Source organism: Bos grunniens, chromosome X (genome assembly GCF_055505025.1).
Source record: "Bos grunniens cultivar Pamir isolate PY7600 chromosome X, Bosgru_T2T1.0, whole genome shotgun sequence".
Lineage (NCBI taxonomy): Eukaryota > Metazoa > Chordata > Mammalia > Artiodactyla > Bovidae > Bos > Bos grunniens.
Genome location: NC_141194.1, coordinates 112,185,648 through 112,211,195, shown reverse-complemented (window position 1 = coordinate 112,211,195; position 25,548 = coordinate 112,185,648). Strand labels below are relative to the sequence as shown.

Genomic DNA, 25,548 nt, shown 5'->3' with positions numbered 1-25,548 from the left:
TTCTAAGTCGCTTCAGTCGTGTCCGACTCTGTGCGACCCCACAGATGGCAGCCCACCAGGCTCCCCCGTCCTTGGGATTCTCCAGGAAGAATACTGGAGTGGGTTGCCATTTCCTTCTCCAATGCATGAAAGTGAAAAGTCAAAGTGAAGTCGCTCAGTCGTGTTCGACTCTTCGCGACCCCATGGACTGCAGCCTACCAGGCTCCTCCGTCCATGGGATTTGCCAGGCAAGAGTACTGGAGTGGGGTGCCATTGCCTTCTCCGTACAACACTGCACACTGCCATAAATCGTCTATTTCCCTGCCCTTCTCCATTCCCATGGGCCCTCCCAGTATCTGAAGCTCCCAGCCCAGGACCCAGCATAGGAAAGGTTCATCAAATGCGTGGCTTCCAACCAGCAAATATGAGAGACAGGGCACTCTCTTCACAGGGCAATGGACTTAAGAGATCAGCTAGACCAACTCCTTATTTTTCACATGAGCAGAAAATCCCCCAGTTACATATGGCCTGGTCTTTGGGCTCAGTTTAGTTCCACATTTTACAAGTGGCTCCTGTGTGTGTCAGACACAGCAGGGGCCTGTTGGGAATAGAGAATTGAGTAGGAGACCATCTCTGCTTTAGGGAGTTCACAGTCTGAGGACGTAAAAGAGTTACAGAACACTTGGGCAAGTAGTGCAAGGAGAGACGCTCGATTCCTTAGCCTGAGTGCCTTCCATCCTGTCCACTCGCTAGTCCCCATCTGGGAAACAGAACAGCAATATCTACTTCCTGCAAATAAACATATAATCAAGACTGATGAGACAACACGCATGGAAAATTGTCAGGTTTACCCCCCAGAAAGCATTATGTAAGGTCCCGCCATACCCTGACACGGACTCCAAGGATTCAACAGTATTTCAGATATCAGTTCCACAAAGAAGCAAACAAGCGAGGTTTGGGCAAACGTCCAAGGCAAACCTCAAGGGCTGGGAGGAACTGGAGGAAACAGCTGGGGTGGGGGGTAGGGGTGTCGGGTCAAGAGAAGCGGCCCTGGCCCGGCGAACGGAGGCAGGCAGTGGGTGCCAGAAGATGGAGTGGTGAGAGGGAAGTCGGGACATCGACAAGGGAGGGCGAGCGGAGGGGCGCGGGGTTCCGGCAGGGCTGGGGCCGCGGCCGGGAGGTTCTAGAAGGGACGGTGGGCCGGAGGTTGAATGTAGCGGACGCAGGAGGAGCAGCGGGTCGGCGCCGAGGCCGATCGGTTTTCCGAGGCTCGGGCAGGCCCCGTCGCCCACCGCGGCATCACGGCCGCCGCGCCTCCCCAAGCCGTGCGGGCGGCGCCTCACCTCGGGTTGAAGTCCTGGAAAAGGCCCCTCAGGTTCATGGCGGAGAACTCACGGCGGCGTCCTCCTCCTCCTCCTCCTCCCCCCGCCCCCCCGAGCAGCACGGTCTGCGCGTTACAGCGGGTACATGGTGCCAGCACTGGCCGCGTAGCCGTTGTCGCCGCCGCCGCCTCCCGGAGAAACCTGAGTTGCACCTCCCTCCCCTCCTTCCGGGCTTCCGTAAGGCCGCTGCGCATGCGCCCTGAGCCCCGCCCCGCCGGCCCGAGGAGCGCGGTGGGCAATGCGCGACGCCGGTGTCCCCGCTCCCGGCGCGCGAAGGTCCCGGCCCTCGGCCCCGCACCGGGCTAAAGAGACGGCGGGGACAACGGAGGCCGGAGGGACAGGGGACCCGGGGGAGGGCGCGGAGAACCAAACAGGGTGCTGACTCTGCGCAGGCCCACGGGGAGGGAGCGGTCCGCCCGGGAGTCCCTCGGGGTGGTCTTCGCGGACCCCTGACACCTTGGCCCGCGCTGCCTTCTGGAGGTTTCCCTCAGCGAGAACTGAGCCTTGAGGGTAGTGACTCCAGGAATCACATTGCATTTTGGCGATCTCCTCCCAGGCTTCACCTGTCAAACGTGTCAATGACCGCTTCTCAACTTCCCTCCCAAGGCCCACGTCAGCGCAAGGAGATATGCTGGCCGTCCCAAACTCAGGCTACCCCGCTCCAAAGTCATCCGCCCTCCCTACGGCCTTCCCCTCCTCAGTTGCCTCTCTGCGTTGGCAGTAGACCTAATCACCGGCTTGGTTGCAAGGTGGGGTGCCCAAACTGGAAATCTGGAAGTTATCCTGGCTTTGCTAACCTAGTTCAAAGTCTCCTTGGCTCCTGCCTAGACTCTGTGGTCACGTCCCACCTGGCCCAGCTCTTCCTGCACTATGAGCCATCCTATTTATAACTGCCGGGTTCATTTTCCTTGGGCAAGTCAACATCTTTGAGCCTCATTTTTTTCTCCTCTGCAAAATGGAGATAATAAAACCTACTTCCTAAACTTGGCAAGACTCGGTGAGATAGCATGCATAACACACTGCCTGGTGCACACTCGGTGCTCTGAGAACACTGTTGCTATCTGGTGCTTCTGCAGGGGCCTCTCTTCAAGGAGTCTGTTAACTTTTGGAATTAGCAGAACAAGCTCAAGCAGGTGGCCTAGTCTACCTTCTTCACTTCCCCGCTGATACGAGTTTTCCATGGGCACAGGAATACCTTAGACATTAGTCTCCTATCATTATGGGTAATAGTTATACTTTGTTACAATTGCAGTTTCTCAAATGGCAGTTTTATAGGACTTAGCCCTGGAGGCAGCTTGAGAATATCACAATTATGAGAGTCATACTTTGCTATGATGTATTACCTTTCTTTTGAGAACTTGCAAAACATTTCACAAGTGGTAATTAGGCTTCCCAAACCCATTAGGGAGTGGGTATTATTATATGACCTGTTTTTAAGGATGAGTAACCTGAATCAAGTTTGTTAGCTGCCGAAGCACCAGAGGACTGTCCTAGAGTTTGAGTCTATCTCACCAGCCCATCCTTCCAGTGGAGTCCTTTGTCTATCCCTGAGGAGGTTCTCAATGGGCATAGAAATACAGAAGGGAAAGCTGAGGCACAGAAAAGCTTGTATAATATGCCCTGAGCTGCCCAGCAATGAAGGATGTAGGACTTGGAGTTCCTGACAAACCTGAAGCCCACACTCTGCAAAAAAAAAAAAAAAAAGAGATACTTGCCAGTGACCAGATTGGCCAGCACCACTTCCTTACTAGTGGCCTCACTCCAAACAGGCATTAAGAGTGAGATTGTTGGTCAGTTAAGACACTTGAGTACCAGGTACTGTTGCCCTTTCAAGAGATTCATGGACAGAGACCAAACAGGCTGCTCAGACTCCAGAGACTTGAGAGCAGGCACTACTTTAGTGAGGTCCCAGAGAATCTCAGAGCTGAGCCACTGCTCTGTAGGCCGGCAGTACCCCCCCACATCCAAGATGATCAGCCTGTGGGGGCTGCCTAGCCTGGGGGAACAGGATGCCAATGCACAAACAACTGTCACTGTATTCTTTTGTCCTGACAAGCCAAATTACCAAGGGAGCATAAAGGCCTGTCCGTGAGGACATATAGGAAAAATTCGACTATCCAAGCCTCCCATCCTGAACCTTTGAGAAGTGGAGGTGCCTGCACTGCCTCAACTTCACTGGTGGCCCTGCCATGTATTTTCCTGGAGCTCCCATGGAAATAAGATTCAGAGCATCCAGGTGACCCTCTTGTCTCTTTCCAACAAGCACAAAAGACTCTGCTGCCAATCTGCTGCTCACCTCAGACCCCTCACTCAGTGTCTGACCCTGTGCAGCAGCCCAAAGCTTCAGTGGCCTGTGTGGACAAATCCATGAGTGACCCGAGCATTGAGCAAAGCCCCTGAGCCATGCGAAGGATGACACCTTCATCATCTCTAGCCAGCCTGGACTGTCTACCACATTTTAGGGCCACCTTACTTAGAGGCTGCCAATAATATTCATACAAAGGCCTGAAATGGTTCTGGGTTGAAAAGGCATGAACCCCAAGTAAACCAGAAAGCATATCCATGTGGCTTTGGAGTGGACACGTGTTACTGGGTTCAAGAAACTTCAGTGTATATATGGACCATAGTTTTAAAGACCACCTTGGATTTATGCTACCCTTCGGATAAGTAGGTGACTTTTCCAATTCAACATTCACGTTGACTCCAATGTGGTGAGTGGAAGGTGGGCTTCTGAAGAGCAGGGCCCTAAAAGGAGCCAATGCTGCCTTCAGACACTCTGGTCATGGAAGACCTGGGTCAGGGAACAAAATAGTTGTTGCCCAGCTGTCCGTGCCACCAGGGCTGCTCCCCCAGGCCACCACAGTGGCAGAATGAAGGGAACACAGAGGACTTAGACTGGTGTCACTGTCCCTCCAGTGCAGAGAGGGATAGCTAGGAACCAATGCCAGGCCTGCTGGGGAACAGCACCTGCCCCAGGGTTCCTGGGGGACCTACTTGAGAGCTTCTTCAGCGAGGCTGGCCCTTGTTGTTGTTGTTCAGTCCTTCAGTTGTGTCTGACTCTTTGTGACCCACGGACTGCAGTATGCCAGACTTCCCTGTTCTTCATGTCCTGGAGTCTGCTCAAATTAATGTCCATTGAGTTGATGATGCCATCAAACCATCTCATCCTCTACCACCCTCTTCTACTCCTGCCCTCAATCTTTCCCAGCATCAGGGTCTTTTCCAATGAATTGGCCCTTCGCATCAGGTGGCCAAAGTATTGGCGCTTCAGCATCAGTCCTTCCAAGGAATATTCAGGGTTGATCTCCTTTAGGATTGACTGGTTTGATCTCCTTGCTGTCCAGGCGACTCTCAAGAGTCTTCTCCAGCATCACAGTTCAAAAGCATCTCTTTTTTTGGCATTCAGCCTTTTATATGGTCCAACTCTCACATCCATACATGAGTACTGGAAAAATCACATATTTGACTAGACAGACCTTTTTAGGCACAGTGACGGCTCTGCTTTTTAATATGCTGTCTAGGTTTGACATAGCTTTTCTTTCGAAGGAACAAGTGTCTTAATTTCATGCCTGAGGTCACCATTTGCAGTGATTTTGGAACCCAGAAAAATAAAGTCTGTCACTGTTTCCATGGTTTCCCCATCTATTTGCCATGAAGTGATGGGAACAGATGCCATGATCTTAGTTTTCTGTTGAGATTTAAGCCAGCTTTTTCACTCTCCTCTACCTTCATCCAGAGGCTCTTTAGTTCCTCTTCATTTTCTGCTATTAGAGTGGTATCATCTGCTTATCCGAGGTTGTTATTTCTCCCAGAAATCTTGATTCCAGCTTGTGCTTCATCCAGCCTGGCATTTCCCATGATGTACTCTGCATACAGGTTAAATAAGTAGGGTGACAATACACAGCCTTGACATACTCCTTTCCCAATTTGGAACCAGTCAATTGTTCCATATTCAGATCTAACTGTTACTTCTTGACCTGCATACAGGTTTCTCAGGAGGCAGGTAAGGTGGTCTGGTATTCCCATCTCTTTAAGAATTTTCCACAGTTTGTTGTGATCCACACAGTCAAAGTCTTTAGTGTAGTCAATGAACCAGAAGTACATGTTTTTCTGGAATTTTCTTGCTTTCTCCATAATCCAACAGAAGTTGGCAATTTTGTCTCTCATTTCTCTGCCTTTCCTCAGTCCATCTTGAACATCTGGAAGTTCTTGGTTCACGTACTGTTGAAGCCTAGCTTGAAGGATTTTGAGCGTTGCATTGCTAGCACGTGAAGTGAGTACAATTGTGTGGTAGTTTGAACATGCTTTGACATTGCCCTTCTTTGGGATTGGAACGAAAACTGATCTTTTCCAGTCCTGTGGTCACTGCTGAGTTTTCCCAATTGGCTGCCATATTGAGTCCAGGACTTTCACAGCATCATCTTTTCGGATTTGAAATAGCTCAGCTGGAATGGGAAAAATAAGAGATCTCTTCAAGAAAATTAGAGATTTTTCATGCAAAGACAGGCACAATAAAGGACAGAAACAGTATGGACCTAATAGAAGCAGAAGAGATTAAGAGGTAGCAAGAATACACAGAAGATCTATAAAAAAAAAAAAAAAAAAAAGATCTTAATGACCCAGATAATCACTAGGGTGTGATCACTCACTTAGAGCCAGACATCCTGAAGTGCAAAGTCAAGTGGGCCTTAGGGAGAATTACTACAAACAAAGCTAACAGATGTGATGGGATTCCAGCTGAGCTACTTTAAATCCTAAAAGATAATGCTCTAAAAGTGCTTCACTCAATATGCCAGCAAATTTGAAAACTCATCAGTGGCCACAGGATTGGAAAAGATCAGTTTTTATTCCAATCTCAAAGAAGGGCAATGGCAAAGCATGTTCACACTACCACACAATTGCACTCATTTCACCTACCAGCAAAGTAATGTTCAAAATTTTCTAAGCTGGCTTCAACAATATGTGAGCTGAGAACTTCCAGATGTACAAGCTGGATTTAGAAAAGGCAGAGGAATGAGATATCAAATTACCAACATCCATTGGGTCATAGAAAAAGCAAGAGAATTACAGAAAAATATGTACTTCTGCTTCATTGACTACACTAAAGACTTTGACTGTGTGGATCACAACAAACTGTGGAAAATTCTTAAAGAGATGGGAATACCAGACCACCTTACCTGCCTCCTGAGAAACCTGTATGCAGGTCAAGAAGCAACAGTTAGATCTGAATATGGAACAATGGACTGGTTCCAAATTGGGAGAGAAATGTTTCAAGGCTGTATATTGTCACCCTGCTTATTTAACTTATATGCAGAGTACATCATGGTAAATGCCAGGCTGGATGAATCACAAGCTGGAATCAAGACTGCTGGGAGAAATATCAATAACCTCAGATATGCAGATGCCACCATGCTTATGTCAGAAGGTGAAGAGGAACTAAAAACCCTCTTGATGAAGGTGAAAGAGGAGAGTGAAAAAGCTGGCTTAAAACTCAACAGAAAACTAAGATCATGACATCTGGTCCCATAACTTCATGGCAAATAGATGGGAAAACAATGGAAACAATGACAGACTTTTAATTTGGGGGGCAGATTGTGACTTCAGTCATGAAATTAAAAGACACTTGTTCCTTTGAAGAAAAGCTATGATAAACCTAGATAGCATATTAAAATAGCAGAGATATTACTTTGCTGACAAAGATCCATATAGTCAAATATATGATTTTTCCAGTAGTCATATATGGATGTGAGAGTTGAACCATAAAGAAGGCTGAATGGCAAAAAATTTATGCTTTTGAACTGTGGGTTGGAGAAGACTCTTGAAAGTCCCTGGGACTGTAAAGAGATCAAACCAGTCAATCCTAAAGGAAATCAGTCCTGAATTTTTATTGTGAAGACTGATACTGAGACTGAAGCTCCAATACTTTGGCCACCTGATGTGAAGAGCTAACTCATTGGAAAAGACCCTGATGCTTGGCAAGATTGAAGGCAGGAGGAGAAGGTGATGACAGAGGAGGAGATGGTTGGATGGCATCACCGACTCAATGGACATGAGTTTGAGCAAGCTCCAGGTGATAGTGAAGGACAGGAAAGTCTGTCACGCTGCAGTCCATGGGGTGGCAAAGAGTCGGATACGACTGATCGACTGAACAACAACAGTGGGAATTCCATCACCCTTACTAGCTTTGTCCATGGCAATGCTTCTTAAAGTTCACTTGACTTTACATCCCAGATGTCTTTCTCCAGCTGAGTGGTCACACCATCCTGGTTATCTGGGTCATTAAGACCTTTTTTTGTACAGGTCTGTGTATTCTTGCCACCTCTTCTTAATCTCTTTTGTTTCTGTTAGGTCCTTTCTGTTTCTGTCCTTTGTTGTGTCCATCTTTGCATGAAATTTTCCCTTGATATCTCCAGTTTTCTTGAAGAGATCTCTAGTCTTTCCCATTCTACTGTTTTCCTCTATTTCTTTGCACTGTTCACTTAAGAAGTCTTTCTTATCTCTTCTTGCTACTCTTGAGAACTCTGCATTCAGTTGGGTATATCTTTCCCTTTCTCCTCTGCCTTTCACTTGTCTTCTTTTATCAGCTATTTGTAAAGCCTCCTCAAACAACCACTCTGCCTTCTTACATTTCTTTTTCTTTGGGATTATTTTAGTCATCACTTCCTGTACAATAATGGAAACAAACCTTTGTCAATAATTCTTCAGGCACTGGCTACCAGACCTAGTCACTTGAATCTATTTGTCACCTTCACTGTATAATCATAAGGGATTTGATTTAGGTCATACCTGAATTGCCTAGTGGTTTTGCCTACTTTCTTCAGTTTAAGTCTGAATTTGGCAATAAGGAGTCCATGATCTGAGCCACAGTCAGCTCCATGTTTTGCTTTTGCTGACTGTATAGAGCTGCTCCATCTTCAGCTGCAAATAATATAATCAATCTGATTTCGATATTGATCATCTGGTTATGTTCAGGTGTAGAATCATATCTTGTGTTGTTGAAAGAGGGTATCCATATGACGTGCTTTCTCCTGACAAATCTCTGTTCACGTTTGTCCTGCTTCATTTTGTACTCCAAGGCCAAACTTGCCTGTTACTCCAGGCATCTCTTGACTTCCTACTTTTGCATTCCAATTCCTTATGATGAAAAGGACATCTTTCTTTGGTATTAGTTCTGGAAGGTCTTGTAGGTCTTCACAGAACTGTTGACTTCAGCTTCTTTAGCTTGAGTGGTTGGGGCGTGAATTGTATTACTGTACTGGCCCTCTCGACCTGAAATTCTGCACTCTTGAGTTCCTGAAAGGGCTCATCCTGAATGCCACCAATGAGAAAATCCCTGGAGTCCCCAAGACTTCACTTATATGATGCACCCCCCACATCCATGCCCACTTCCAGAGAGGACCCTTTGTTTCTGGTTCCTTTAGCTAGACTCCGTAAGTGCCTAGTCTCTTGTGCCCTGAGAGCTCCCTGGCAGAGGCTGGGTTTGGGGGCTTGAGGAGCTCAGGGAGGGGCTTCCATTCTGCTTGAACTTTGCCCCCCTCCCCCACTACATCTTCCTTCAGAGATCAGAAGGGCCACCCCTTGCTGGGAGGAGTCCCTTAGGATTAGCATACTGCTGCTGCTGGGACAAGAGGGAGGGGTGTGTCCAGGCCTCTCTGGCCCTCTTGTCACTTGTCCCTGGGAGCCAGTGGATGAACACCTCTCCTGGAGCAAGCTACCCACTAAAGCAAGCAGGGACCATTTCCTGTTGTAAGGTCAAGTAGGGAGGCTGTGTCTGGGCCTCTAGGGCCACCAGTATGTCCCTGTGGCTTCTGCTGTGGACCTCTCTTGCCACCAGAGACTCCAGGAAAGTATTCCAGGTAGGGAGGGAGGCTTCTGGGCCTCTGACAAGCACCACTTGGAACAGTCAAGCAGCTGTAGACATTTGTCAGATGGATAGATTGCTCTGTCACAGTCTCCCATCTACAGTGGGATCCTGCCACCTCCTAAAATGTTTTCTCCAGCCCCATGCATGGTGCTCCACCCTGCCCTGACCTCTCTGCATTCTAAGGGGGTGGTGCTCTCACCAAATTCTGTGTCCTGACAGCTCAGCCTCCCTGCAGCCCCTTAGGTTATAGATGCTCAGGAAATGAATTTGGGAGTCCAAGCTACACAAGAGCCACGCTAGCAAGCAGTTTCCCCACACCCTAGACCTCACCCTGGGTCCCCCACCTCTGTCAGAACCATGATCTCTGCTTTCTAAGTTTCCAGTAGCTACAGGCATTATCTGTGGGCAGCTGCCCTCTCATTCTCCCAGGGCATGGACATGCTGAAGCTTTTTGAATCTTATTATAGAACAAGTTAAACCATGTTTGCACAGACATGAGATAGGTCATCCATTTGATAACATTTTAACTGAAAAGAGAAAAATATGCATCAAGCAATGCATAAATGGATCCTTAGACATACATAGACGTGGGAATATTAAAATGTGGGGGAAGGTACATCTTGAATACTCAGTAAAAATAGCCCCTTGTCACTGAGCAGCAACTCTGGGTCAGCCACTTCATATGCAGGTAACACCTTGTATCGTATTTGTTAGGGTTTGAATTATATCCGCAAAAGGTATGCTGAAATCTTCATGCCCATAGCTACCAGGGGAACTGAAGGGGAAATAGGGCCTGTGTAGATATAGTCACATTAAGATGAGGTCGTTAGACTGGGCCTAATCCCATAGTTTTCATTCCAATCCCAAAGAAAGGCAATGCCAAAGAATTCTCAAACTACTGCACAATTGCACTTATCTCACACACTGGTAAAGTAATGCTCAAAATTCTCCAAGCAAGGCTTCAACAGTACGTGAACCGTGAACTTCCAGATGTTCAAGCTGGATTTGGAAAAGGCAGAGGAACCAGAGATCAAATTGCCAACATCCTCTGGATCATTGAAAAAGCAAGAGAGTGCCAGAAAAACATCTGTTTCTGCTTTATTGACTATGCCAATGCCTTTGACTGTGTGGATCACAACAAACTGTGGAAAATTCTGAAAGAGATGGGAATACTAGACCACCTGACCTGTCTCTTGAGAAATCTGTATGCAGGTCAGGAAGCACCAGTTAGAACTGGACATGGAACAACAGACTGGTTCCAAATAGGGAAAGGAGTATGTCAAGGCTGTATACTGTCACCCTGTTTATTTAACTTATATGCAGAGTACTTCATGAGAAATGCTGGGCTAGATAAAGCACAAGCTGGAATCAAGATTGCTGGGAGAAATATCAATAACCTCAGATATGCAGATGACACCACCCTTATGGCAGAAAGTGAAGAAGAACTAAAGAGCCTCTTGATGAAAGTGAAAAAGTTGGCTTAAAGCTCAACATTCAGAAAACTAAGATCATGGCATCTGGTCCCATCACTTCATGGCAAATAGATGGGGAAACAATGGAAATGGTGGCAGACTTTATTTTGGGGGGCTCCAAAATTGCTGCAGATGGTGACTGCAGCCATGAAATTAAAAGACGCTTACTCCTTGGAAGAAAAGTTATGAGCAACCTAGACAGCATATTAAAAAGCACAGACATTACTTTGCCAACAAAGGTCCATCTAGTCAAGGCTATGGTTTTTCTAGTGGTCATGTACGGATGTGAGAGTTGGACTATAAAGAAAGCTGAGCGCCAAAGAATGGATGCTTTTGAACTGTGGTGTTGGAGAAGACTTGGACTGCAAGGAGATCCAACCAGTCAATCCTAAAGGAAGTCAGTTCTGAATATTTATTGGAAGGACTGATGTTGAAGCTGAAACTCCAATAATTTGTCTACCTGATGCAAAGAACTGACTCATTTAAAAAGACCCTGATGCTGGGAAAGATTGAAGGCGGGAGGAGAAGGAGACGACAAAGGATGAGATGGCTTGATACCATCACCGACTCAATGGACATGAGTTTGAGTAAACTCTGGAAGTTGGTGATGGACAGGGAGGCCTGGCATGCTGCAATCCATGGGGTCACAGAGTCGGACATGACTGAGCAACTGAACTGAACTCTATCCCATAGGATTGTTATCTGTATAGGAAGAGGGCAAATTGAACATAGGCATGTCCAGAGGGGAGACAGCCATGAGAGCATAAAAGCAGAGCCTGGAATAATCAGCCAAAAACCAGGAAACACTTGGAGACATCACAAGATGGAAGAAACAAGAAAAAGCCTCCTCCAGAGCCATCAGAGGGAGCATGGCCCTACCACCACTGTGACTTTCAGAAAATCACTTGAGCCTTGAGGAAAGAGAGAGAAGTCACAACCCGCCCCACGCCCCGCCCCCGCCCGCCAATTTGTGGTACTTTGTTGGGCAGCTCTAGGAACCTAATATAATAATATAACTCATATCAAGGCTCAGAAGTTGTACTGTTACAGTCTCCATTCTACAGAGAGCCTGACATTGGACACTGCCCACAGCAACTCTCCTAAACCCCTCAAGACACCATCTCCCCTGGAATGAATATTAGATCCTGGATGAGGGGTGAGATCTAGCATAGAGAGTGTGAGGATGGAGAAGGCTCCTGGACATGGAGGGTTGGAGGCACAGCCCACTGAAGGCTGCTCTTATGTTCAGGCTACAGTCCTGCTCTCTCATTCCATGCCCACTCTCCTCACTTCTCTCCCAGCTGCTGCAGAGTTCCATGTTCTCCTGCAGGCTCACTGCTCCGGGCAGACTGATTGTCAGGCAAGGGGAAGCCTGTCCTTTAAAGGACAGTGATTGCAGGGCAGGGTGAGCCCTTGAGACTGTGGGTCTTTGGGATGCCCCTCCTTCTGGATGCTTGAGCACATGTGGCTTTCCACCCAGATGTAATCCTGTGAGTATCCCTTGGCTTCAAATCCTGCATCCCAACACCATCCCAGCCCTATCCCTGTACCCAGGCCTAGCTCAAGGAACCAGGACAAGCAAAGGCCTGGGATTCCTTCCTTGCTCACAAAGGTCCCTAAAGCAGTAGCCAGTGATATTTGCCACAGAGGAGGGTAGGTGAGAGCCAGACAGGAGGTCAGTCCTTTGCCAAGGAGGCTAGAGGTCAGAGCAGACATCAACTGTGGGTGGGGAATGGGGGCTTCTCCGGAGAAGAACGGTGGCTGAGACAACTCCCACCAGCACCTAAAGGGGCAGGCTCAGGGCACTTAGAGAATGCGAGAGCTTCTCTCTGATGGGCAGGGAGCTCCTTGTGCTTGGCCCCACCTTGGTGAGAATGACCTGGGTGCCTGGGTGGTTTGTGCTTATGCAGTGTCTACTGGAGCGGATGGTGCCCCTGGGAAATGCCCCTCCCCCGGAATGCCCTGGGTTGCTCTTGATATGTCGTGGCTGCTATTGTCATGCTTGCTGGACTTCCCCTGGGCTAGTACTGTCACCCATCAGTCAGTTCATTTCATGAATAGACACAAAGAATACCTGTTTTTTCTGGGAGAGCCCCCTGGGGCTGTGATCTACAGCAAGAGCCCCCAACTGAGGCCAGGTATAGACCTGGAACCCTGTATTTGCTCAAAAACTGCTTTAAGACATCTGCCAGTGTTATTTGCCACAGAAGTCTGTCAAGATCCAGGCAGGACTCAAATTGTTGGAAAGGATATCAAGGGTCCAGAGCAAAACTTTAGGTGTGCATACGTTTGAGTGTTCAGTCGCTCAGTCATGTCCAACTCTTTTCGACCCCGGGAATGTAACCCCCTGGGGCTCCTCTGTCCATGGGAATTCCCAGGCAAGAATACTGGAGTGAGCTGCCATTTCTTCCTCCAGGGTATCTCCCCACTCAGGGATAGAACTTGCATCTCCCACATTGCAGGCAGATTATTTAACACTGAGCCTCCAGGGAAGCCATGAGGAAACACAGGGACTTCTCAGAGGAGTAAAACTTTCACTGAGAATCCTTAACCCAGGGATAGCACCTGCCCAATCTGTGATGCCCTGGGCAAGATCAGCTTGGGAACAGGGTGGTCTGTGTCCACACAGAGGCTGCTGCAGAAGATGCTGGATCCTGGAAATGACCCCCAGATAAGTCAGTGGGGACGGGGGGCAGTTTGCACCTCCTAGCAGCCAAAGGCCTGAGGTTCTTATGTACCCAGAGCAAGAACCCAACCACACCTAGCAGTCATATCCAGTGAGGGGCATGACAAGTACATGCTTTGAGAGCTGTCATGTATCCATCCTGGACTGCCCCCTGGAGCTGTGGTCCCGGCCTTGGCCCCAGAGCACAGATGTCCTCATGGAGGTCGGGGCGGCAGCTCACCTGCAGGGGCATCTGTGCCCCTCTCCATCTCCCGGCCAGCCCCGGGCAGGTCTGATGGGATCTACAGGGGCTTACTGCTTCCACCTCTCTGGGGCGGCCAACCCTCTTTGTAGTCTGTACCCCCGGGACCCCACAGTCTCCTGCCTGGCTCCTTTCTGAATCCTCATTGGAGTCTGGGGCCTCTGGTGCCTGGGAGAGTGTCCTGGGGACCAACCCTGCCAACTGCTAGAGCCTATCCTCTGCTCAAACAGCCGGAATGGGGACACCAAAGTCCTAGCTGGATGCACAGGTGGCTGACCAGGCACCCCTCTGCATCTTACACTCAGGCTCAAAAGCCAGGACCTCACAGTCACATTCACAAGACCCTGAGTTTACTCCAACACGTGGGATTCCACAGGGAATGGTCTGATATACCTCAGGATCTTAGAGATGTGCCCCACACTTCCATGGCAATGAATACTACTGACCCACCACCAGGACACTCACCCACAGGCTGCATCAAGTCCTGACGGCTCCACCTGAAGCACTGTGGAAGGGGATGCCGCCCTGGGACTTCCAGATAAAGATACACACATGAGGTCATCAGGACCAGGGCCTAAGCTGCTCTCAGGGGGGCAGGCAGGACAAATCCCAAGCCCAGGTTCTGGGGGAGAGGGGGTGCTATGGGCAGCAGGGGTGGATGGCCTCGGGGCTGGGCCCCACAAGGAGGATGCCCCCAACCCCAACAGGGAACTTTGGGAGCTAGCTGCTGTCCTCCTGATGGAGACTGAGCACAGCCCCGAGGGGGCTGACAGCGTGGTTCAGGGTGGGCAGCAGGGGTGTGTGTCTGCGTGAGGGGTGAGAGGAATTCCTGAAGCCAGCTCCCTGTGGGGCAGCCTCTGTCAAGGGTCAGAGGTGCAGGACTTTAGTCTCTGGGAGAGGAACCACACTCGGAGCGGTCTGTGTCTGTGTGTTGTCCTGACTTGAGGATCAACCCCAGGCGCCTGTGTCCCTTAAAAACAAATGGTCGTGACAAAATTGCTTCTGCTCAAAATTCACTGGTCACAGGTCATCACATGACCCTTCCTAAGTGAAGAGGCCTGGCAGGGTCGTGTCCCCATGTGTGCAGGGAGAGAGGAAGACAAGAGGTGGCCGAGCACCTGACATCTCTCCAATTGCACACTGCCTAGCAGATGCTCAACAAAGAGCAGCAGTTAAAAATCTCCTTTGTTTTGGGGAGGAGAGTCTGAGCAGGTCACATGGGTCTTAAAATTCTCCACCTTTTCCAAGTGTCCACTGACTATCTGGCAGCTGCCATATACGTGGCCAGAATCACATCTCCTGTGCCTGTTGTTCTCTGGCACTCAGCACGGAGAGCTGCCCCTCAGCCCCCTGCACCCATTCGCAGCCCCCACTGCAGTGACCTTACCACCTCCTTAGGCCCGGAAGTCGCTCCTGCCTTTTGATGCCAGGCACAACCTTAACCTGTGTCTCAGAACCCACACTTCTGAACCTGCCTGAACCCGGGAACGCTGGCGGATGTTGCATCTTTCCTGGCTAGTACTTATTTCTAGTGTTATTTGGATCTCAGACTCTGTCCCTCTCTCCTCTGAAAATTGTTTTCTTTTTAAGACACCTCAGAGAAGTGGCAGCTCAATAGGAAATGGAATAGAAAACCACTCAAAATTGCTGTTCTGTGTGTTTTCCTCCCCGGGGATATATTATTCAATTTGGGTGTTTGTGAGGGTTTGAGGATGGGGAGCAGTATCTTTCCCAGCTGGGCACAGCTCACTCAAAGATCCCAGGATTCTAGTCACGCAGCAGGTCCTGTCCACTTTTGCAGCTTCTCTTCACTCATTTCATCCAAATGAAATCTAGACCATGCTCACAAGTGAAAATAATAAAGTCCAGATGACCAAATAAACTGTCATTTCAATGTACTTGGTAATCAGCTTCCCAGGGCAGACAGAAGAGGGAATACTGGGCCATACATAAAAGAGCAAGATTTATATTTCTCTAGGAAACCTAGCAGATGGTGGGTAGAAAACACCTATTTCATCCCTGTGGTCAACAGCTATGCAACAATAGCCAGGACCCCTTACTTCCTGCCCTAGAAAGAGATCTCCCTGGGGTTTATCCAAGAAGCAAAAGGACACCTCACAACAACGATCCATTTCAGAGATTCCCCTCACCCCCAACACAAACCTCATGTGACTGTGGCTTCTAGATCATCGCTCAAAGTGTGGGGGTGTCCTGTTTCTCCTCGTGTCCCCACTGCTAACACAGCCTTTCATGGAGCAGAGGCTCCATAAAGGTCTTCGGAATAAATGAGCTAGTGAGCAGGGGACTCAGATTGTCTGATACTTTCTTTAATAGCCCAGTAAAATTCAATAAACAGAGATAATTTAGTTACTGTGAATGACAGACAAGAAGGACAGAAGCATGAATTCACTACTATTACTTTTATTATATAATTCTCCATTCAATATTATTTCTAAATAAGTTCGCATTTTCAAAACAATTCTAATTCCTATTCCATTGTATCCTGTTCAGGACTGCAAAACACAATGAAAGTGTTCCCAATCTTAAATCCCAATTTTAAAAAACAGCAAAACTCTTGTTCGTGAACTGGGTAACCATAAACACACTGGGATCAACATCATTCACAAAGCTAAGACACTGAACTGTATTTACCCTTCTATGAAATCAAAGTCTGAAAAATTTCTAAAGAAAACAGAGATGAATCTCCATGTCACTGTAGACAACAGGAACCCAAAATTGCTATACACCAGTTCCCCCAACTGGCCCAGGTCCTCATTTCTGAGAAGCTGACTGATCCCTCTTCAATAACAGAGAGAAGGATCAGACTGGCTGCTGCTCTGGCTCAGGCTGCCGAGTCCTCCTCCCTCGCAGCCTCTGCAGAAGGGAGTGGGAAGGACCTAAAAGCCCTTTGGTTGACCCTGAGAAGAAACACCATGACTTGCCACTTGCTGGTCTCCGCATAGGCCCGGGAACCCCATAGGAACTCATTGTGGGCAGAGTGGCTGTCAGGCACCTTCCGGTACTCCAGGATCCCCTCCTGCACCCACACTTGGGTCAGCAGCTCCCTGGACTCGCCAAAGATGCAGTGCTCACTCCCAACACACAGCCCTATCCTGCTGAGTGCTCCCCAGAATGCTTCCTCAGGGGCCCAGTCTCCATTCCGCACATTCAGGCTGAGGACCAGCACCAGGAGGCTGGCCTTGGGCAGGCCCTGCCCACTGCTCAGCATCTCATCACAGGTGAGGCCCAGGGTGGAGACCATGAAGTAGATGTACTCCCTGGCGTCTACTTCTCTCACCTCCACACCAAAGACCAGCTGCAGGCACTCTGAGACTTGGCTGAAGACCACCGGGAAGTGCTCCTGGTTATCCCTGATGACTTTATTCAACATTTCTGCCTGGGAGGTCAGCTTCTTGGCTCAATACTTGAGGAGCAGGAACTTCATCAGATTAGCCATCATCTCATTCAGAGCTTCCTGGGGCAAGGCCTCCCCAGGGGAGGAGGAGGATGCTGGGGTGTAGGAGGCCAAGTCAGATTGGGCCTCCCCCCGCTCAGCCCCCAAGAGCTATGCCTCCACCTAGCCCTGAGCCTTGCCTGGGTCCTGAAGGTCTTTCTTGGGCTTGCTCAGCTCACTCATCTTGACCACGAGCATGATTCCTGGGGTTGAACAAGACACGGAAGTGAGGCAGGGGTACAGATGGAGACCACCCACCTCAGGGTGAGAGGGGGTGTGAGCAGCCTCGGCTGAGAAATGCATGAGATACCCCCAAGGTACCCCCTCCATTTCTCTCACAGGAGCTCCAGGAACCAGGAGGCGAAAGCAGAGGTCTGAGGTCCATGGCCTAAGGTCAGAGAGCAGAGGAGGTCCAGGCAGTACCAGGAGTCAAGGTGAGGAGTGCGCCCTAAGTGTGCACCAGGGACTTCCCAACCCAGAACAGAAGGGACCCCACAAGGGCCTAATCCCCCCGATTAAGTCAGCCCCGGAAATCTCAGGCTGTGCTTACTGCACCCTGGAGAGCCACCTCACTCCCTCCTTTAGGTAGCCAGGGGACTAACTGCCCTGTAGGCACACTCCTATGAGGTATGAGAGCACCCCTCAAGAGGAGACCTGTAAGGGGCCTGTGTCAGACCACACAGGGTGCAGTTCTCAGTCAAGGCCATTCACAGTCCCTCTCTCCCTCAGCCAGGCCAGTTGTCCCCATCTGTTCCCCTGCCTCACTTCTGTGGTTTGATCCCAGGCATCGTGCTCATGGTCGAGATGAGTGAGATGAGCAAGCCCGAGGAAGACCTTCAGGATCCAGGTGAGGCCCAGGGCCCAGTAGGGGTGCAGCTTTTGGGGGCTGAGGCAGGAGAGGCTGCATCCCCCTCAGCCTTGTCCCCTCAGTCTCCTTCTCTGCCCTTGTGGAAGCCTTGCCCCAGGAAGCTCTTAATGAGATGGTGGCAGGAAACTGGTGAAGTTCCTGTTCCTCAAGTATCAAGCCAAGGAGCTGACCTCCCAGGCGGAAATGCTGAAGAAGGTCCTCAGGGATAACCAGGAGCACTTCTTGGAGGTCTTCAGCCAAGCCTCCGAGAGCCTGCAGCTGGTCTGTGGTGTGGAGGTGAAGGAGGTAGACCCCAGGGAGCACACCTACATCATGGTCCCCACCCTGGGCCTCACCTGCGATGCAATGCAGAGCGGTGGGCAGGGCCTGCCTAAGGCTGGCCTCCTCATCCTGATCATGTGGAATGGAGACTGGGCCCCTGAGGAAGTGTTCTGGGGAGCACTCAGCAAGATAGGGCTGTGTGTTGGGAGTGAGCACTGCGTCTTTGGGGAGCCCAGGGAGCTGCTGACCCAAGTGTGGGTGCAGGAGGGGTACCTGGAGTACCGGAAGGTGCCTGACAGCCACCCTGCCCACTACAAGTTCCTGTGGGGTCCCCAGGACTATGCAGAGACCAGCAAGTGGCATTTCTGCTCAGAGTCAAACAAAGGGTTTTGAGGGCCTTCCCACCATTGTCTGTAGAGGCTGCGAGGGAGGAGGACTTGGCAGCCTGAACCAGAGCAGCAGCTAGTCTGATCTTTTCCTCTGTGATTGAAGAGGGAGCAGTCAGCCTTCTCAGAAGTGAGGACCCAGGCCAATTGGGGAAACCAGTGTATAGCAATTTTGGGTTCCTCTTCTCTATGATGACATGGAGATTCATCTCTGTTTTCCTTAGAAAATTTTAAAGCTTTCATTGTTGTCACAGAAGGCTAAATAAACTTCAGTGTCTTAGCTTTGTGAGTGATGTTGATCACAGTGTGCTTGTACTTACCCAGTTCAAGAACAAGAGTTTTGCTGTTTTGTAAAAGAGATTGGAAACTCTTCCATTGTGTTTTGTGGTCCTGAACACGATGCAATGGAATTGGAATTAGAACTGTTTTGGAAACATGAGCTTACTTAGCAGTAATATTGATGGGTAAGAATTAGATGATAAAAGTAATCATAGTGAATCCCTGCTTCTGTCCTTCTTGTGAGTCATTTTCAAAAACTAAATTGTCTCTGTTTTTTTGGGTTTGCTTGGGTTATTTAAGGAAGTAGCAGATAATTAATTAAGCCCCCTGCTCACTGGCTCATGTATTCTGAAAACCTTTACGGAGCCTCTGCTCTGTGGAAGACCCTGTGTTAGCAGTGGGGACACTAGGAGAAGCAGGACACCCCACACCTTGAGTGATGGTCTAGGAGCCACAGTCACACAAGGAAAGTGGAGAGACATGTTCCCTAAGTCACACTGAACAAGGCAACACAGGGCAGGGTGGTGGGGCTTCAGGAGGAGCACTGGAGTGCCAGTGCCTAAGCCAGGGCAGTTTGGGGCTTTGAGAAGCTGGGTTCCTTCTGTGGGAGGTGATTGTGATGAGGCTGGGTGGTGGCAGCCCTCAGACTTGCAGACAGTGTGTCTGGGGGGTGATGGGAAATTCTGAAATGGATCATTGCTGTGAGGTATCCAACCAGGCTGCCGTCTATGGGGTCGCACAGAGTCGGACACGACTGAAGTGACTTAGCAGCAGCAGCAGCAAAGCCCAGAGAGATCTCTTTCTTGGACAGGAAAGAAGGAGTCCTGGCTCTTGTTGCATTGCTGTTGATCACAGGGGCAAAGGAGGTGTTTTCATACCCCATATCTGCTAGGAATCCTGCAGAATTCCTTCGCACTCCCTTGAAGTGGTGCCCAAGAAATCCATGGAAGTACCCTCTTTTTCCTGGTCCATGAGATCTGGAACCCAAGGTGTTAATTAGCTTTAAATTATCTTGATTGTAACTGGCCATCATAATCAAGGACTCGACCTTCGCTGGGGTTGCCATGAAGGAAAATAATGGTTTGGATGGAAGACCAGCTGAGGCAGAGGCAAAGAGTGGTTCTTAATTCTATTTCCTACAGCAGCTTGGGTCCTGCTGGAACAGTCCTCCACTCCCAAATTTAACAGGCCCTCTAACTGGAAATGGGGCTTATTGGGTAGCTCAAATAATGAAGACTCTGCTTACATTGTGGGAGTCCTGGGTTCGATTCCTGGGTCAGGAAGTTCACCTGGAGAAGGGCATGGCAACCCACTCCAGTATTCCTGCCTGGAGAATTCCAAGGACAGAGGAGACTGGCAGGCCACAGTCCATGGAGTTGCAAAGAGTTGGACACAACTGAGCAACAAATACTATGGTCCACCATGGTCTAAGGAAAAAAGTTTCTTAGTTTTATTTATGAAATATCCTGTTTGGTTGATTAGCTTTTCCACATCCTATTGAGGGTCATATTCTCTGACATGTCTGGATCACAAAGCAGCCAACCCCATCCCTCAGTGGAGAGTGGAATAGTGTCTGGGGGCAACAATGTGAGAGATTCCTGCCCTGCCGTCACAGTGCAAATAGCTGCCAGGCCCTGCGAGCTCTGTCCCATCATGCAGCCCAACACACGGGGCTCTTCACACCCACTTGCCTCCCAGATGAAGAACTGAGGCCATGGGCCTTGGGCATCTTTGCAGAACCACATGCTAGTGAGGGCTGGGGTGGGCTCTGAGCCCTGGTCTCAATTCCTCTGGAGCCCCCGCCCTTCCCACCCACCCCAGTTCACGGCCCGACCTTCTGACTTCTCCTGCCTTCCTCTTCTCAGTGCTATACGGTGCCTCTGAGGTGACAAAAGCTGGCCCAGGGAAGGAAGTGGACAAGGAGAATCAGAAGCACTGTGGGGCTGCTCTGTGTTTTGCTGAGAACTGGCTCTGCTGGGGGCCTGTGTCTCTGTCCAGTCCCAGCGCCTCCCACGTGAGGGTGGTGCCCTGTCCCTGCTGCTGCCATGGGGCCTCCTGCCCAACTGAACCTGCCAGGCTGACCAGCTCCTCACTGAGCGGGAGGGAGGAGGGCCTGACTGTATGGTCCCAGTGCCCACTGGGATAAGGCCCCTACAGGAGCCTCCTTCAATATGGGAGGGAAGGTAACACAGGCAGAACCCCGAGGCTCCAGGTCTCCCCAGCTGCATTGAGTGTAGGGGGCAGCTGGAGGGCCTCTGGGCTGGGAACACTGGGGCGGGGACGCCAAGTGCAGGGGCAGGAGAGCGAGGTTGAGAAAGGCAGGTATTGAACGTCATGAGAGCTTGTGTGTGCACAGTGCAAGTGTCCTGAGCCAGAGCTGACAAAGACTCCTTGGTGCCACGCAAACCCAGTGCCAGGGCCCGGGTGGTGCCTGGAGGAGGGGGGCCAGAAAAGGCAGCTCCCTCAGGACCCAGGGGGCAAGGAGGGACCCCGAATGGGGAGAGGATGGGAGCAGGAAAGGCCACCTAGCCAGGCTACCACAGGTACCACAGTCTTTGGTCCCCTTCGGAGGAGCCACCAGGGGCCCCCATCAACGATCATAGCCTCCAGGTTCATGTCCCAGTCAGATGAACTGACCTGAAGGAATGCTCTGTCAACCTGTTTAGGAGCACAAAGGCAAGGGAGCAAGCACAGGTCAAGGCCTGCGAGCTCCATTCTAGCCGCCAGACCTCAGACTGAAAGGCCCCTGGGAGAGCCTTTTCCACACCCTCTTAGCTCTCCCCTTTCAGACACTAGGCTGTGCCCCTCACACAGGGCAAAGACCCTGCTGAGTGGCAAAATTAGGGGGACACTCTCCCTAGGGGTACAGTGTTCTAGGGTCCTCACACATGGGCCTTTCTAAGGTGCCAGTCTGTCCCCTATATGGTGATGTTGAAGAACAGTGGCCCCCAAGGTCAGAGAACATGCATCTCCAAACCCACTGCCCTATTGCCCATGTGTGGTGAAGACAGGTGACTTTCACTGGGGCTTCGTCCAGTCCCACACCCCAACTCTCATCCATTTTCAAATACAGGGAAACGGGGACTTCCTTTGGTCACATCTAGCTCAACAAGTTAGACATGTCCCTGGGAGTGAGTGTGTGTAAAGGAGGCCCCCTGAAAAGCACGTAACCTGTGAGCCAACTAAATCATTCTATGTACCTGCCATCTGAGTAAGGGAGAGCTTGTCCACAGTGGTGGTGGGGACAGGGGCAGGGGCAGAGAAGAGGACCAGTGAAATGCTTGTTTTCAACAGAACAACCTGTACCTTGAGCCCCCAATCAAGTCCTTCAAAGGGCAGGTACCCACGGAGACCCAAGTTGGACATGGCAGGCCAGGAACAGGGGTAGCAGAAGCCCATCCAACCCATTGACAAAAGGAAACAGGAATTTTGAGGTAGCCTCAGGGAGGCTGAATCCAAGGCTCTGGGAGGGGGACGAGAAAAGCACACACACACAGGTGTTCCCAAGTGAGCACTCTAGGGCCACGAGAGTGGTCTTTATGGGAAGAAATGGAAACTGAAGACAGCAGCCTGTGATCTCCAGCAGGATGACGTATGGTGTGGGCAGAGCTCGGTGAGGCTGCAAGCTCAGCAGAGCACCTGGCTGCGCCCTCCCATACTGTGTCATGAGTAGTCTGTGTCTCAGGTGTTTGGGGAACAGTCAAGTGGAATGTGAGGTTGCTCCCACTGTGCTCGAGCACAGCCATACTCTGGGGAGAGCTCAACCTGGGGGGCAGCGGAGCAGGACAACAGGACTCTGACTTTTGGGCCATCTCAGAGGGACCTAGCAACCGGCAGCACCAGCCAGAAGAGACCAAGCCAGAAGAGGGGCAAGGCTGGGGCCGAGGGTGGAGACGTGGGACCACCAACTCAGGCTAGGCCAAAACAGCCCGTTACAGACCCCATTTTCTGGGAGGGGCACTTGCCAGGGGCCCATCGGACCCCTGGGGTCTCTCTCCGTGGCAGCCAAGCCAGGACTCGCCAGGATCTGGCCCTTCAGCAGAAGCCTGCCCATTGGTAGGGAGGGAGTGGAGCCAGGGGCACGTTTGTCAACCCATCCAGGGCCTGGCTCCCTGAAACAAGGGGCCTGGCCACAGATGGGAGCCTTTGCAGGCAATCTGAAATGTACTTTTCTGTACTTTCAGACAAGAGACAAGCTGGGGATCACATCTCTGTCCCCATCCCCCACTCCCCCACACTGGGCCAGGGCTGCCTCTCCACATCACCTCTGTGACATCATGAAACAATTAAGGGAGCTGACCACTTAATTGGCTGCCTGGCCCAAGACACAGATTCTAGAATCTCCAGAGATTATTTATGGGGCACCCCGACCGTGGTCTGAGGCCCTTCTGCCCTGAGCATTCACTGCTTGGGTGGAGAATGCTCCTGAGCTAGACTGGCTCCATGGTTAGTGAGAGTTCCCATGAGGCACGTGCAGCCCTGCTGGCCCCATCAACTGATGGGGAGCCTGCAGCAGGGGATCCCTGTGATTCCTCCCCAGATCCAAACGTGGATTCAAAGGAGGCTCTGGAGAAGCAGGGTGACCAACCCGAGAGCCCCAATCCAGGCCTCCATGACAATCTGCCCCCACAGGGCCAGAACCCAGAAATGGCCAATGAGGAAGAGAACAACGCTGTCCTAGGGCTTTCCCAGGAAGCTCTAGAGGATCATGGAGGATGTGGCCTTCACCTCTGTGCACTGGAACAACGAGGGAGACATGGTGGTCATCAAGGCAGATCTCTTCCAGATGGAGGTCCTCCAGCACAGAGGCACAGACAGAATCTTCGAGACAAACAGTGTGAAGAGTTTCATCCATGAACTGAACCTCTATGGGTTCAGTAAAATCTGCCCTCCGGGTTGCTCTGCAGGGAAGAAGAGGATGATGGTAACGTAGAAAGCCATTCCAGGGAGAGTAGGCTAGGCAAGCCAAGTGCTGGATGGGTTTCATTTTCCAGGAGAACATTTTTCTTGTGAGAGGGTGGCTAATGAAAGAGGAGAAAGCAGGGCCTGTCGGGTTCCATGAACCCCCTTAGACAGGACCTTCAGGGGCCACTTAATGTCATGGAGGTCCAGTAACACCTCAAGTGAGGAGCTACATGCTAGGGCCTCATAACATGCCAGGAATGAAGAGACCTTATCTCTATACTTAGGCAAGGCCAGGACAGTGGTGGGGAGGAGAGTGGGGAGCAAGGGCTCCTCTCCCCCACCATGGCGAAAATGATTCATTTCCTTTCAGATCTATCGCACTCCAATTTTCAGAGAGACAAGCCTGTCCTCCTGCAGAACATCCAGAGGAAAGATGACTCCAGAACAACTGCTCAGCCCACCACTGGTTCAATAGTGACCCCAAAGAGAAAGAAGCGAGCAGTGGCAACCAGACACTCTCCTCAACTCCACCACAACCAGTGTGCCCAAGAGGCGGGCAAGAAAGTCCAGAAGAGAAGCCCAGCCGCTCACAGAACCCCAGCTCTCACCTTTGGTCTACCGGCAGCGTAGCCCGGTGGGCCGGGGGAAACCACCTCCCCAGTGAGCAGGGCGCCCCAGTGGAGAGGGTACATCCAGCAATGCCATGTCTGTACACCCAGCTACAGCTGGAAGGGACAGCCCAGGGGAACTGCCTGAGAGCCCCCCAGAGTACCCAGGTTATGAATCAGTGATGGCTTTGTACAACACCTGTTACTCCATCCTGACAGCAGCCCTTTCCGTCATGGCCCCAAACAAGGCCCCTGAGGTGGAGGAGGAGCAGAGAGAGTCCTCAGATTATGTGTGTCCTCTGTGAGCAGGTCAAGGACAAGCCCAATCCCTGAGCCCCCAGATTCCTAGGGAGACTCAAGAGCACTATCTTGTAATCAAAAATTGATTTCTGGCTCTAATAAAGTAAAGCAAAACTCCACCGGACTAAATAAAGCATCGAACAAGAACTGCAAGTCTGTGTTCTTTCTATCTGTCCATGCTACTCACACACGGCACTGGGTGAGCCAGATGAAGCTGGAAGCCCACAGCCCAGGCAGGCTTCGGTCTGGTCCCTGTGGTCCTTTTTCACCTGAAGCAGCATTTCACACGCCCGGCCAAGGATCTGGTTCATAAGCCAAGCATTAAGGCGAGCCCAGGATGGGCTGGTCCCTGGGCCTTGCCTGCCACTCAACAGACAGCTCAGCTGGGCTCCTGATCTTGAGGGTGTCACCTCCCATGAATCATTCACCCTAAAGCAAAAAGGGCTCCTTATGGGTCCCCAAATGATGCCACAAGTTTCTGATCAGCAGCTGAGTGTCTCCAGCTCCTGATCCAGGGGCCTTCCCAAGAGGTTCACCGGAAAACACAGTCACGCCACTGCCAAAGGCCTTGAAAACACATGACCCCAAACCCAAAGACAGGTACAAAGTTTCCACAAGGTGAACACCAGCCCTTGTCGCTCTGCCCTCACAACTGTATTTAGGAGCCTGTCTTTGGACGTGCGGCCACCAGGCACCATGTCCAACACACATGCTTTGTGAGCCAAGGGACACTTTACAGCAGGACAAGGGCCGCCTGCAAGGACAGACTGCTGCCTGTTTCTGGGCCTGCGGGCCTCTCTGCCTGCCGATGCTCAGCCCAGCCCCCGGGCTCCCCCATCACCCTCTGGACACTGTTCCAAAAC

General features: G+C 50.7%; 2 protein-coding genes and 2 pseudogenes across 7 annotated transcripts in view; 2 read left to right on the top strand and 2 right to left on the bottom strand.

Annotated features, from left to right (window-relative positions):
* The window catches only part of TMEM185A (transmembrane protein 185A), a 41,850-nt gene extending 40,280 nt beyond the window's left edge, over positions 1-1,570 (bottom strand). For 3 of the 5 annotated variants that reach the window (XM_086387959.1, XM_086387958.1, XM_086387960.1), the window contains exon 1: positions 1,323-1,515. Coding sequence is in view for 2 of the 5 variants with exons in the window: in XM_086387957.1 (XP_086244083.1) it covers positions 1,323-1,555 (233 nt within the window). In the remaining 3 variants the exon portion in view is untranslated. Of the gene's footprint in view, positions 1-1,322 lie in introns of all 5 variants that reach the window. The other 2 variants (XM_086387957.1, XM_086387955.1) reach the window with 1 other exon arrangement.
* On the top strand, positions 1,003-18,762 carry LOC147341194 (melanoma-associated antigen 10-like; annotated as a pseudogene). The gene is made up of 3 exons (XR_015159026.1): positions 1,003-1,076; positions 17,420-17,512; positions 17,863-18,762. The product of XR_015159026.1 is annotated as a melanoma-associated antigen 10-like (transcript).
* Positions 16,467-17,037, bottom strand: LOC147341195 (melanoma-associated antigen 10-like). Its single transcript, XM_086387962.1, has one exon. It carries the CDS (start codon positions 17,013-17,015, stop codon positions 16,467-16,469), a length of 549 nt encoding a protein of 182 aa, XP_086244088.1. The 5' UTR covers positions 17,016-17,037.
* A 4,818-nt stretch (positions 18,763-23,580) lies between the features above and the next one.
* On the top strand, positions 23,581-24,407 carry LOC147341193 (heat shock transcription factor, X-linked member 3 pseudogene; annotated as a pseudogene).
* The last annotated feature ends 1,141 nt before the right edge of the window (positions 24,408-25,548 follow it).